We start from the raw sequence: 15,031 nt of genomic DNA, 5'->3' as shown, positions 1-15,031 counted from the left end.
AGCTATAATCGATGGGCATGCCCTTATTGGGTAACCTCTAATCAGATGGTAAGTTATATACCGAGCCTGATGTGGCCGAGCGCCTATGAGCGAGCCCAGTTGGCCGAGATACAGAGCCTAGTATAGTCGAGCGCCTATGAGCGAGCCTACTATGGCAGAGCAGTTGTATATATATACCGAGCCTTATAGGGCCGGACAACTATTTTACTTACTATATTGAGAGAGTTGAGTCAGTATCAGCAGGTGAGCATATCTTCAGATTATCTTTGACTCCCAGTTATTTTTAATTATTATATTATTAGTTCAGTTTCAGCTTTCAGTTACTTTGTTGCCTTACATACTCGGTAAATTATTTTGTACTGACGTCCCTTTCTCTGGGGACGCTGCATTTCATGCATACAGATTCAGACAGACAGGCGGGTAGACCTCCTCAGTAGGTATTTTCCGAGTTCAGCTTTAGCAGTAAGCTCCACGTCCTTCGGAGTTGTCGGGTCTAGAAGTTTTTCGGTGCATCTATATATATATATATATATATATATATATATATATATATATATATATATATATATATATATATATATATATATATATATATATATTATAGTAAGTCGGGGCCCTGTTCCGATACAGTACATCCATCAGTAGAGGCTTGTAGACATATCCTCTCAGTTAGTGCAGTATGTTGGGCTTGTAGGCCTTGTATGTATATTTTGTTGGTTTGTCAGTTGTAGTAGTCATGACGGCCTTGCCGGCCCAGCTTTATATTTATATTTAGTCAGCATTGGGTTCCATTCAATTTTATATTTTGCTTCGCAAATTGTCTTGCAATGTGGCCCATGGCCAAAGTATGACATTATATGTTCGGAGTCCCTTAGTCGCAAGTTGGTACGCAAGGATAGGTGAGGCACCGGGTGCCGGTCTCGCCCCTTCCCAGGTTCGGGGCGTGACACAAGTGAGGACCGAATCTGCTATGAAACTTCCGCAGATGCGGAGCCGCAGATACGGCCAATGAACCGCGCAAGCGGAAAAGCCGCTAGGCAGAACCTTCATTTAAGTCGAGACTTAAGCATTTTGGACTCATTTATTGCATTCCTTGGGAAATTTTTGGAGCTCTTAGAAAGGGGTTTTCACCTAGAACTTTGAGGTAAGTAATTTATATACAATGTGAGTTAAATATATAGATTAAGGATAGATTTAACATGTAAAATTTGTAAAATCATGGGTTTAGATGAAAGACCTAGGTTTTGATAAAAATGGGGTTTAACCACGAAAATGATTATGGAATTGAGTGAAAATTATATATTTGAGTTTGTGAGGTTATGGGTAACAATTTTCTCTGAAAATTTTCGGAATCCGGGCATGTGGGTCCGGGAACAAATTTTAGAAATCTTCAATTGGGGTTGGGTAATCACTCTAATAGTTAGAATATGAATTTTTGAACATATATTGATCGATTTATATAACATTTTGCTAGATTCGGATTGTTCGGCACCGAGTTGAAGCTTTGGAATGAATTTGAGGCCAGAAAATGAGCTTTAAGATGAGGTAAGTCTCTTGTCTAACCTGGTAAGAGGGAATTTACCCCATAGGTGATTTAAATTAATGTTTGCTTCTAATTGTGGGGGGGCTACGTACGTACGAGGTGACAAGAGTCTGTGCGTAGCTACTAATTATACTCATGTCCGAGTAGTCTTAGGACCCAAATCATGAATTGTTTGAGATGTTTGTACCCTACTTGTATTACATTGTGTATTAGCCTTTAATAACGTTTAAGTCAAATGTTTATAAAGTATCCTCTCTTCTTGTGGAGCGGGCCGAACGCCTCGGCAGTGGATAGATGCATTTATGGTTCATGCCGCTCGACCCTCGGCAGTGTACACATTATTCTGGATCGGGTCGTACGACCTCGGCATAATCGTGCGTGATAACACTCGATGTGTAATCATATATTTGATATCCTTCCCTGACTTGAGAGGCAATACATTATAAGATGGAAATTTATTTGGTACTAACCATGTGTGAAAGATTTATTTACTTTTGCTTATTATTGAGTTATTGTTATTATATACAAAACCCGTGCTCATTTAGAATCCCGTATTTCTTTACTATTAGCCCATAGTAAGTGTCGATGTCGACCCCTCGTCACTACTTCTTCGAGGTTAGACTTGATACTTACTGGGTACATATTGTTTATGTACTCACACTACACTTCTGCACTAACCGTGCAGGATCTGAGGCAGGTGCATCTGGCGGTCCTACCGGCGCGCATTCCAAATATCCCGAGGCCTAGTGGTGAGCTGCTTCCCAAGCCGTTATGCAGACCCTAGAGTCTCTCTTTTGTATTTATATTCTATCTAATTTATTTCGGACAGTAGTTAGAGTTTTGTATATTCTACTAGTTGCTCATATGCTTGTGACACCGGATCTTGGCACACACACTAGTAGACTTTATAGTTTTGGAGTATTTACATATTTATGCTTGCATTCAAATGCTTTCATTCTATTTACTTGACTCTCTATTTCTCAAATTTCTAAATTAATGGAACTTAATTACTTGTAAGCATGTCAAAAGAAGTAATCACGTAGTAATTTCATCGTAGCTTGCCTAACGGCGACGTTAGGCGCCATCACGGCCTATAGGATAAATTGGGTCTTGATATTACATAACTCATGCTTATTTAGAATTTCGGTATTTTATTATTAGCCCATAGTAAGTGTCGAAGTAGACCCCTCGTCATTACTTCTTCGAGATTAGACTAGATACTTATTGGGTACATATTATTTATGTACTCACGCTACACTTCTGCACTAACCGTGCAGGATCTGAGGCAGGTACATCTGGACATCATCCCGGCACGCACTCCTGATACATCGAAACTTAGCGGTGAGCTGCCTTCCGAGCCCGTTCTGCAGCACCCGAAGTCTTTCTTTTGTATTTACTTTTTGTCTACTTTACTTCAGACAGTAGTTTAGTATTTTGTGTATTCTACTAGTAACTCATACACTTGTGACACCATGTCTTGGAATTTTGTGAGTAGACACTTAGTGATTTTTGAGTATTGATTTCACTACACTTGATCTTACAATTTGTTACGTTTTATTTTACTAAATTTTCTCATCTCTTACTTATGTAATAATTAAAAATTAACTATTTTAAAAATATTAAAAGAATAGATATACGGTTAGTTCACCGTTGGTTTGCCTAGCGGCGACGTTGGACGCCATCACGACCTATAGAAAATTGGGTCGTGACAATATCTCTTGCTTAATTAGCATCTCCAATAATGTTGGAAGTGAGTCAATCAATCATAAATTTACACAAGAACAGGAGAACTGATGGCATTCTTTTTTATGGGAATAACGTTTTAAAGTATGAAGCGACTAGACATCAGCTGAATTAATATTAATTGTGCTGCCTTACGATAAAATTAAATATCCAATATTTTATAATCTATTTTATATCTCAATTGTTTGAAAGCAATACCTACACCTTTTTTATTTTTTTATTTTTCTATTAATGCTAGCAATTGCTATGCTAAAATAGATAAGAAGGGGAGGATGGATTCTTCTCTAATGGCTCATGTATGGGCTATGACTTTTTAGCCCGTTGTTAATATTTATGTTACCTATAAGAACTCCTATTCTTTTAGGACATGTGCATGGTAGAAGAAAAATATTTAAAGTAAACTAATATTTATTTAATTATAAAATATTAATTATTACAAATTGAATTGCTAAATAAAATTGAAAATCTATAAAGTTGATTAGTTTTATGGCAAAATACATAAAAACCTCATTAAACTTGTCCAAAAATAGGTTTGAACACTTAAACTAAACGGGTTTTCTTTTATCCCCCTCCCCCCTCCCTCCCCCTCTATTCTTGTTTGGAGTTAATTAAATGACACCCTAACACTATAATACCAGTCTCACAATGTGCAATGCTTTACACACGCGCCACATTAGAGTCATATCAGCACCACGTTAGAGCCACGTCAGAAATTATCTAAATTTTGATATATTTTTAACCGTTTCGTTTCTTCTTTGTCTATTCACATTTTTTTCCTTACTCTTTATTTAATATACTAGTAAAACTCTAATTAATTAATAAATTTCTATTAATTATTTTTTTTTTATCGAATTCTCATCCGTATATACACTACAAATTTAAATCCATTCGATCTTGGTTTACTCTCCTCTTTTTATATTTCGTTATCTTATAATATTAATTATTTTTAATTTTTCATTTCAATCTTCAACATCCACTATGATTTTTTCTTGTTCAATTAACCGCAACAGAGAAAATACAAAAAGAAATTTCTTAATTTTTAGAATAAAGAAAAATTCATTATCATGTTCCTAATATGTTGGGACTGAATTAAAAAAAAAAGAAAAAAGATGAGGCAGATGGCGAGAAAGAAAAAAAGGAAGAAGAAAGAAGATCGAGCAGATAGTGGGAAAGGAAAAAAAAAAATACAAAAAGAAAAAGAAAAAGAAAGAAGATGAGTAGTAGTGAGAAAGGACAAAATTTGAACAAAAAAGGAGACGAGTTGGGCGAACGGAGAAGAAGGAAGGGGTCAGAAGAAGAGAAAGAAGGCAGGTGGTAGGTTAAAAAAATGAGAGGGGCTCAATCTTATTTTTTATTTTATTTTTATTACATATTATCAGCGGGGCCACTTTTTTAAAATTTTACGCGCTTTTATTTTATTTTCTTTTTCCTTTTCTTTTATATCAGCCTTTAGGGTGACATTTAATTCAATCCGAACAAGAATATGGAGGTAAAAGAACACCCGTTTAGTTTAAGTGTTCAAACATATTTTTTGAACAAATTTAATGGGATCTTTATGTATTTTGACTAGTGTTATCAATATTCTTACTTATAAATATGATCTGAACAGCTCACTATGTCCCGAGGTATCATTTAAATTGTTAAAAAGCAAAGTGACTTTAATTGTGTGGTTAAAATTAAAGTTACATTAAAATTGTTAAGTAGTTATTTTATATGTTGGTAACTCCCAAAAGTTAGAAGATGTTGGTTGTCAATAAATCATCATGTGTGTATATATTAATTTGTTACGGTGTAATTTTAGGTTGGTAGAAGTTGATGTTGATGTGAGAAGTCATTATGTTGAGATAATAGTATAATATATTTTTTATAATTTTTTATTACTAAACGTATTTTACTCTATATAGTATTACTTCACTCGGTTTTAATTTAGATGAAGTAGTTTTAACATCGAAAAAGAAGAGTTTTCAAACTTGTGCTGCTAAAAGTTTTGTGGAGCCATGATATTTTTAAGGCTATAAGAGCTTCTCATTATGGGTAAATGAGTAAAATAATAAATTTAAAGTTAAATTATTTTAAAATATAAAAATGTATCATTTTTTTGGAACGGATTAATAAGAAAAATACTTCATGTAAATTGAAAGGGAGGAGTATTTATTTTTGAATCATATTGTATTTTTATTTGTTTGTATCACCGACTATATATCTCCACAAGGTAGGGGTAAGATTGCGTATACACTACCCTCCCCAGACCACACTATGTGGGATTATACCGAGTTTGTTGTTGTTGTCGTCACCGACTAATATATATAGGGTTATAGTATTTAAGTTATGCCAATAGTTAGTCATATAATTTAGTTTTTTTAGTTTATATAATTTAGCAGGACCATAATTTGATTCGCACATTGTATATATTAAGTTATTTGATGTAAAATATTCACTCAATATGTATTTTTTAGATTTTATTTTGTCACTATTAAAATTTTAGGAGGTATAGGGCCTACATTTTCATACCCAAATCTCTAAAAAAAATCAAAGGATTCAATTTTTAATTTGTATTATTTGACAAATCTTTGACGAACCGTCGAAAAAATATTTTGTATTTTATTTTTAGTATTAGGCGACAGAAATAATCTTCATACAAAATTTCCAACTAAGTCCTCGTAAATCACAACAAGTCATCTAAAACTTTCGAGGAATATGATTTCTTCATTATTGAATTTACTAAATATGACCAATATTTATTATTTTCATGAATTTCTTTATTTTTTATTATATAACTTAAAATAACTCAAACACGGTGTCTAATAAGATTTGCGTATTTTTAGAAGTTGTGTACTCACCAAAATGAGTACACGCACAAATCGCGTACCCTAAGACTAATAAATTTAAAAACCTGAAACTATTAATTTGGTTTAATAATTGAAAAATCTGAATCAATCCATCATAGGTAACCCTAGGCCAAATATAATCAACAAAAAGCACATAGCATCTTCAAAGTCTTCTGCATTTTACCAACTACAATTAGGAACAGTTGGAAAGACCAAAAAAATTTCCAGAGTCAACGAGAATATACAGAGCCACCGATGATTGGAAAAATCAAATAATTCACTAAAAAAATTTCATATGTTAGTTAATATTATTATTTATTATAAAAGGGTGTAATATTGTAGTATCTTGTATGTAGTTTTTAAATAACTAACTTTTATTTTAAAAAATCTTTAAGAAATTGATGTCGGAATTGAAATTGAAAATTTAAAAAATTTATTCTTCATATATTCTGACCCTTTATTCTTTTTGAAACAAAAAGAAGTAGTACTACTCTCCCTTGGCTGTAACAATTGCTTTTATTGTAGTTTTTTTCCCCCAATCTTTTAATACACCAGAATATATTTTGTTTCAAAGAAGAAAAAGTACTAAAACAAAAAACATGAGTGTTTGGGACGCGGACATATAGTGCTCATCGACCACACTATGGCTATTGTGTTTTTCACTATGGGACCCTTTGGAATTTGAGGGGACAAGTTGTTCTTTCTTTCTGTAAGTCAAACAAATAACAAAAGGGGAAAGACATTGTATCCGAGCATTTAACGTGAGGGAAACTTCCTAAACCTATATGAATTAAACTATTCTACATTGATATTGTAATCTAATTTTTATTATTGTCACGTCGTCTAAAAGATATCTATAAGTAACTATCTATAAATATTGAAACTTGTAACCTCAAAAATAAAATAAGTTATCAGTAAAACTTATAAAATAATATTGATAGTGTCAAGATTTTTTATACTGTCAGTGCATATAACTTATAAAAATTAAGTATTAGTGTAATTTAACCAGTTATTGTAGGTTGTCTACTTTATTTTTCATGTAACCGTTTTCATTTATTATGAGCAATTATATGTAATTATCTTTTAAATAATCTGATAGTATAATTTTACTTTTAAAAGTTAAACTCATATGTTCAAGCCAACTACTATAAAAGGGATAGGAGAGTTAGAACTTTATGGTTATAGGGAATAGAGTGTGGAAAGTGAAATGGGAAAATCATGGGCTATGTTAATGGCCATGCTATTGGTCCTAGCTTTGTTAAATATCTTTGAAGTGAAAATGGCAAGTGCGAAATTGAGTGAAGCAGCTTGTAAAGAAGAGAGAAGAATTGGTATAAATGCTTGTAAACCTGTTTTGTATGGAAAACTTCCTTCTCCTAAGTGTTGCGAACGTGTTAGAGTTACTCATATTGAATGTGTTTGTTCTATTATTACTCCCAAATTGGCTGCTCTTATTGATATCAACCGTGTTATTCGTCTTGTGGAAGGTTGTGGTCGAAGAGTCCCTCGAAAATTCAAGTGTGGAAGTAAGTTAATCTTTCTCCATTTTGTCTAGCTTCCTCTCATAGATGAATTCAGAATTTTAAATATATGCCCAACTTAGTTAATATTTTGAAAAGGAGCTTTCGAGCAACGATAAAACTATTTCATGCAGTGACTTATAGGTCACGGGTTCGAACTGTGAAAGCAGACATTAATACTTATATTAGGATAAGTTATCTATATCGCCCTTCTTCGGACTCAGTGTGAATACGAAATATATACTTTATGTATCGGGTTGTCCTATATATTGCTTGATTGTACTTTGATATTCAAAGAAGTACTTCAATAGCTAAATTTTCAGAGGTGAACGATACGTCTTTCTATAATATAGTCGTAAAAGGTTTCTCATATAGCTTGCTAACTATGAATAATTAAGAGGGGTAATTTTTTTTAATTTTTACTATTGATTTGTACAAAGTGACTTGGAGATCATTTACCATTTTCTTGAAGTGCATGGAAGGCATGCGCTATACCCACAGTCAAACTTGGCCAGACGTCCGTTAGCCTGAGATGTTTGGCCAGGAGGGTATAGCGCATGTTCTTCCTTTTTTTTTAAACGTTATTTTGATTCTTCGATTTGAATTTTGTGTTACTTTGGTTCCGGACTCCTATTGCTAGCTAGTAGCGGTGCTCCATTTTGCTCTAGAGACTCTGCACGTTTCTTGAAATGTTCTGTATAATCCTATTGACTATATTTGTTGTAGCTGAAATTCGTTTATTTTTTCTTTTATTGTTAACTAATTACTCTGAATTTGCAGGTATTACCACACCACCCTAAGGAATATAGTCAGCTTAATTGGCTTGCTGCTTGGTGTTTCTTCTCCTACTTCACTTAATCAGTTTTAAGTGATTAATACTAATGTAGTAATATATGGTTCTTCAGTTGGAAATAAATCAAGGAGGAGAATAGAATATGAGTTTAAATTATCGATGTATCGACGTATTTCACCTATTATATAAGATTGCTTTCCATATTTCTTAAGGTTGCCGATTAATATTTGTCTTTTAACTGACTTACTACTGTAAATCTTTTTTAAGTTGTCAGTGCATAAAACTTATACTCACAAAAAATAAAGTTAATCAATTCACAAGATTCTGCAAATTCTTCCACATGAGAGTTTTGGTTGAATCCCTTTAAACAAAACATGTTATAACTCTAAAAAATAAGCTAATAGGATAGTGAATTAATACAATACGAAAAAATCAAAAAAAAATAAAAATCGGTTTTTCCCTGCTTTATTCACGTCCGAACCAGTGAAAGCAATAGCGAAAAAATAATATATAATAATAATAATAATAATAATAATAATAATAATAATAAATAAAAATGTGAAGGAATAGTAAAAAAGAAGAACAAAAAATGGAGGATCCGATTTGGATTGGGGAATTGAACCCGACGTGAATCGAACACGCAACCTTCTGATCTGGAGTCAGACGCGCTACCATTGCGCCACGGATCCGGATGTCTTATCACATTCGTCTAATTATATAAGTATAAAATTATAACAAAAACTTTCAACAAAATACATTTAAAGCATTTTTGTGAAGTTAGGTGATTTTGAGGCATTTCACCAAACAAAATTAAAGATTCCTACAATAACATTACATGTTTGTAATAATTGATAACACAAGATTTCGGGAATAGAAAAAATTCTGATATGAGATGTTTTTCCTTTAATTTGTTTACATAATACGAATTCGAATAAGTCAGGCTTCAAAGCAAATACCCGACACCAATAAAACAAAAACGAAAAAGGATAATAGAAAGTCTACAGATTAGGTGCGGTGCATCATCAATGAAATATTGTCCATTCTTGAACATGTTGATAGAAAAGGATAGGTTGGTCCATAATAAGGGTATAATGCTACTAATATAGTCAATACATATCATTTGAAAATGTGTGAAAATCAGTTAAAGAAGACTTCTACAAAATGCTAATGTGACAAGTGACATGTTATAAATTGATGCAAAGTACTAAATTAACTTCTCCGTAATTTATATTTTTAGTGATTCACGCGTAGTTCAATTACTTTAATCGTGATAAAAGTTAATTTTTTAACTTTATTGTTATAGAGCAAAATTGCAGTAACTACATGGGAAAATAACTCATTATATAGTTAGAGTAGAAAATAGTGAAAATGAAAATGATACTAACAAGACTAGTGGAGTAGGTGTGGGATTAGATATGCACATAAAAGATGGTATTTGTTTTGGTCGAAAATGACACTATATAGCCGTTGTAAAAATAATAGTCAAAAAAATATATAAAGTTTGTATATTTTTTGTATATTTATATATTTTGTATGTTATATACAAATTTTATATATTTTTCGGCTATCAAATATAAATAGTTTTTTGCGCGGGCTAAAAGTGATAATACCCCTATTTTTGGTCAATCACACCTACCGCCGCTAGGCTACCATGTAGATAGGCATGGGCTTGTTTGATGCCGATAATTGGTAGACTGGGTTTTAGTTTGCGTTCACCCGAGATCTGTTGAAAACAGTCTTTCTACCTTCACAAGATAGAAATAAGACTGTGTACATATCACCCTCCTCAAACCTCACTTGTATAATTACATTGAATTTATTTTTGTTATTGATTTTACTCTACCCCTAATAGTAAAGGTAACAGTGTTCAAATTAAAGAATTTTTGAATACAAAAGGATATAGATTAACTAAAAAGAAAGACTGTCGTATAAAGTATAACAAATTGAGTACTCAATTTTATAACTTAAGAAGCAACACCAATATTTAGAAAGTTAAAAGAACTTTTTCTTAAATATTTTTATATTTTAAACATTTAACTATTACACTCTTTAAGTATCTTTTAAATATTCAAAAATTAAATATATTGACAGTCGTGTCCTAACAGCTTGTTTGGATAATTGTTACCTATTGTATTGCATCGTATTGTTACTTTAAATACGATATTTGTTTTGATTGTTACTTAAATTTTATTGTATCGTATCGTTAAATCTCTTATTACGTGACGACGGAATGTGTCACTTTATGTAACGATCGATTTGGTGTGATCGCGTCGTTACCTTGTCTTTTTCTCTCAATCTCACCCTTCATTATTATTAAATAATTTTATTTTATCATTTACCCTACCTTTTTATATATCGTATCATAAATTTTTTTATAATATTACAAGTTTATTCTTCATATTGGTGGTGTGTGATATCATAAAATGACGGCAAACAACACAATCTATTCAAATATTGTATTTATCAAACGATATAATACAATATATTATGAAACGACGCGTAACAACCATCCAAAAAAGCTGTAAATCTTACCACATAAAGTAAAAAGGAGGGAGTATTATTTTTTGTGACAATACGGTGTATTTGTTGGGAGTACTATTTCTTGTGACAATATGGTTACAGATTTGTAGAAAATTTTACAAAATGTGATGTGATGTGATGTGCTTTGATGAAGTGCTGTGGTGGTAAACTGGTGGAGTAGGTGTGGGGTTACCTCTGCAATTTTAGTCAATGAAGCCACTCATCTCACTGGCCACTCCTGCAGCTGCCCACCTTACCCTCTATCATGTATATGGGACGCAAATTGAAATACAAATTTAAGATCATCCCACGTGGCCATTAAACAACCTAGCATTGGCTAATTTTCGATAGAGCCGAGGGTCTATCGAAAACAGTCTCTCTACATCATAGTAGGGGTAAGGTCTGCGTACACACTACCCTTCTCATACTTCACTAGTGAGATTATACTGGGTTGTTGGTTGAGTTAAATTTTATGAATTTAATTTTTAAGATTTTTAATATTAAATTTATTATATTTTTAAGTATGAATTCATGTACTAATTATTATGATTACGTATAAATTTATATTTTAGTTTAAAAGTATCTATTTAGATGAACTTAATAACATAAAGCTACACCTACCTAGCTCCCCTTCAACTACCCCTACTTACCACCTTCCAAGTCACAAGAAACATCTGGAACGTAGTGATGGTAAGTAGGGGGTGGGTGGGGGATTCACTACCTATGGTGGAGGGTGGGTGGTGCCGTGGTGGACTGGTGGAGTAGGTGTAGGATTAGCTGTGCACATCCCTTTGTGTAAGTTAGCATTTGTGTGTCATCATTCATATCATTATCCCCACCCACTCTAGCAAACAACTGGCCAAAATTCAATGCCCCGTCACCACCCCACCATCCACCACCCACCAACCCCACCACCCACACCCCACACCCACCCCTGATTCCCCCCCTATCAACATCATCATCCAACAACCTCAACCTCCACCATCATCCCCAACCCCCATACTCTACCCATCACCTATGCTATCATGCGCCACTCTAACACTACTCATTCCTCACGCCCCTATACCCCCTACCCCTCAACATCAATCATACAACAACCTCCACCACCACCCACCTCGCCACCTCATCATCTTTGCTATCTTGCGCCTCTTTCCAACACTACCCATTCCCCACCCACCATCACCACCCCATTTATATCTCAACTTCCCATCGAAATACAATCACTTATAAAAACACCACTCAATTTTCTAAAACAAAAACTACATAATACCATAATACGATGTCGTCTAACCTTGATGTCACCGTCGCAGAAACATCACCGCCGGCGGTGGAGGAGAAGCCTCCACCTCCGGCGAGGAGATTTCCACCGCCGTGTTGGACCCAAGAAGAAACTCTAGCCCTAATCGACGCCTACCGCGAGCGGTGGTACGCCCTCCGCCGTGGCTACCTCCGTACGGCGGACTGGGACGCGGTAGCAGCCGCCGTGACCAGTCGCTGCCCAGACGCATCTCCGGCGAAAACCTCCGCCCAGTGCCGCCACAAAATGGAAAAACTCCGGCAACGTTATCGTGCTGAAAAGCAACGTTCCCTTGCCTCTCCAACCGGTAGGTTTTTTTCGTCTTGGTTCTTTTTTGATAACATGGACGCTATGGAAAATGGTACTACTGTTGCATCAATCAAATTAAATCAACAATTAGCCGAAAAACAAGTCCCATCAATTGACCCAAATTTATTGAAATTAAAGATCAATCAAAAGAATGGTGTGAATTTTCTTGATGATTGGACTCCAAATATCATGTTAAATCATGGCGTTGCGAAAACCCCCGAAAGAAATATTTTTTCTTCTAAGATTCCAAATGGGTATTGTTTTAACAAAGAGGAAATGCCTAATGATGTCGAGTTTGGAAGTGGGTTTCGCGTAAAAACTGGAATTTCAATGAAATCGAAGCGATCAATAATGAATAGTACTAGTTTTGATTGTGATGAAGGAAGTGAATATAATGGGAGTAGTAATGCTAGTGATGGATTTCATGTAAGAAATTTTGGTGAAAATTTTGGTATTTCGAGTTCGAGAAGAAACTGTGGTGGAAATGTTGAACCCAATGTTGATTCTAGGTTTAGTACTCCAAAATTGGGGAAAAAGGGAGGTGGTGTTGGGAGTGGGGGCGGAGGGGTGAAAAGGGGTAGGGATCCGATTGAAGAGATGGTTTTATCGATTAGGTTATTGGGTGAAGGGTTCATGAAAGTGGAGAAGATGAAGATGGAGATGGCAAAGGAAGTCGAGCAAATGAGAATGGAGATGGAGATGAAGCGGAACGAGATGATACTCCAATCGCAGAAGCAGATTGTGGATGCATTTGTGAAGGTGTTGAATGAGGTAAACAATAAGAACAAGAATGTTGTTTCACCTGAATCATAGAGCTCTAAGGTGGAGAGTTTACGTCGATTTCCATTGTTTGTGGATGACGTTGATAATATCAAGACGCCTCCATCCCAAACTAGTTGGAGTACGGTTCATTTCCATTGTTTTGGATGCATTGGAACAACAACAACAACGCTGCCGCCTCTATCCCGGACTAGTTGGAGTTCATGTTGATATGAAGCTTCTTGATTTCAAGGTTTGTGCTTTAATTTTGCTGCCTATTTATGACTTTTGTGTGATCATAGATCATAGTTTTAGGTCTGTTTTTGCATTTCCAGGCAATCTGTGACATATTGTAATGTGTATAGTTACTAGTTTTAGTAGTAGTAATAGTTATTTATTTATATATAGTATTGTGTAGTAGGATTAAGAAGTGAGGGATTTATCGTGATATGATTCTAATGAAATGTTACAACTCTTCAGCCTTCATCAATTCGTTGACTCCTTTGCTTTTGTAGGTGTTTGCTTTGATGAAATCGTTATTTGTAAAGAAAATTCATGAGGAAGATACGGTCAGACTTCTCTATAATAACATTCCTATATAATAACCATTCATTATAGAAGTCAAATTTTTTTCGGAACCGATTATTTTTTAATGTTATAACATGTCTTTTATAACAATACTTCACTATCACAGCCGAAAAATATCAGAACAAATGAGGTTGTTATAGAGAGGTTTGACACAATTTGATAATTAGTTACAGCTCAAGCTGCTCTTTTGTTTTCTTGGATAACGATGGTGTGCGGGTCAGCTTGTGCATATCTTAACTAGTTTTACCGCGTACCTACTACCACCGTAACATTTCTGGGTACAACTCGAGCTACTCTTTGGACGTTGAAAATGTGACTTTTCCATCTTTGTTGCTCCTTGAACATTTCATGATCTCTGTAGTAAGACTTGCTTACAAGAAGTTTTATTCTGCTAATCGTGATGGAAATCTAAACTAGTTAAGTTATTAAATTATAGTACTGAAACCTCACTCCCTTCTTTGAAACACAAGGATGTTTTGTATAACATGGCTTTGGCTAAGCAAACGTATGTTCTTGTCATTTACCATTGTGAAAAAGTTGCTATGCAAGTCATGGTTCATCTATATCTGAAGAAATATTACAGGAATTTACCAGCAATTCAAAATTGTCCTTCCTCTCCTTATCAGAACTTAAAATTGACGTTGAATCGAACATCTAATGGTGTGATTTGGTGGTCAATAAATAAATTGGATGAAAACTACGAAAGATGAGATAAAAACACGCCACATGATCTCTTCCTATCTTAAGCATTGGTGGACAAAATTACTAGATATTGTGCAGGTGAAAAATAATATGTACTCGATGCCATGGTCGAGTGCGCATAAGGTGGTTCTGACTAGGGGTGTACATGGACCGGGTTGGTTCGGTTTTTATCAAAACCAAACCAAACCAACATATCGGTTTGGATTGGTTCGATTTTGTCGGGTTTTTTGGGTTTTCTGGGTTTTTTGTTACTTAAATATTATTTCAATCTTACTTTATTAAATTTTTTATAAGTAAATATATGTATAGTAAAAATATAAAAAAATTGACAAACATATTATCTATTAAAATATTCTTATGAGAGAATTTTCTTAATAACACATAATAGTTATTTTTTTAGTCGTTTGACAATAATTTTTCATATTTAGT

At 34.1% G+C, this 15,031-nt stretch overlaps 2 protein-coding genes and 1 non-coding gene across 3 annotated transcripts; 2 read left to right on the top strand and 1 right to left on the bottom strand.

Annotated features, from left to right (window-relative positions):
• The first annotated feature begins 7,321 nt into the window (after positions 1-7,321).
• LOC104106721 (uncharacterized) lies at positions 7,322-8,502 on the top strand. Its single transcript, XM_070190050.1, has 2 exons — positions 7,322-7,632; positions 8,415-8,502. Exons 1-2 carry the CDS (start codon positions 7,322-7,324, stop codon positions 8,500-8,502), a joined length of 399 nt encoding a protein of 132 aa, XP_070046151.1.
• Positions 8,503-9,044: 542 nt separating this feature from the next.
• TRNAW-CCA (transfer RNA tryptophan (anticodon CCA)) lies at positions 9,045-9,116 on the bottom strand. The gene has a single exon. It is a non-coding gene; the product is annotated as a tRNA-Trp (tRNA).
• Positions 9,117-11,620: 2,504 nt separating this feature from the next.
• Positions 11,621-13,802, top strand: LOC104106723 (trihelix transcription factor ASIL2-like). Its single transcript, XM_009615329.3, has one exon. It carries the CDS (start codon positions 12,227-12,229, stop codon positions 13,364-13,366), a length of 1,140 nt encoding a protein of 379 aa, XP_009613624.1. The 5' UTR covers positions 11,621-12,226; the 3' UTR covers positions 13,367-13,802.
• Positions 13,803-15,031: the final 1,229 nt, after the last annotated feature.

This window comes from Nicotiana tomentosiformis, chromosome 12, assembly GCF_000390325.3.
Source record: "Nicotiana tomentosiformis chromosome 12, ASM39032v3, whole genome shotgun sequence".
In the NCBI taxonomy this organism is placed as follows: Eukaryota; Viridiplantae; Streptophyta; class Magnoliopsida; order Solanales; family Solanaceae; genus Nicotiana; species Nicotiana tomentosiformis.
Note: the sequence above shows the minus strand (reverse complement) of the source record. Positions and strands in the feature narration are given on the sequence as shown.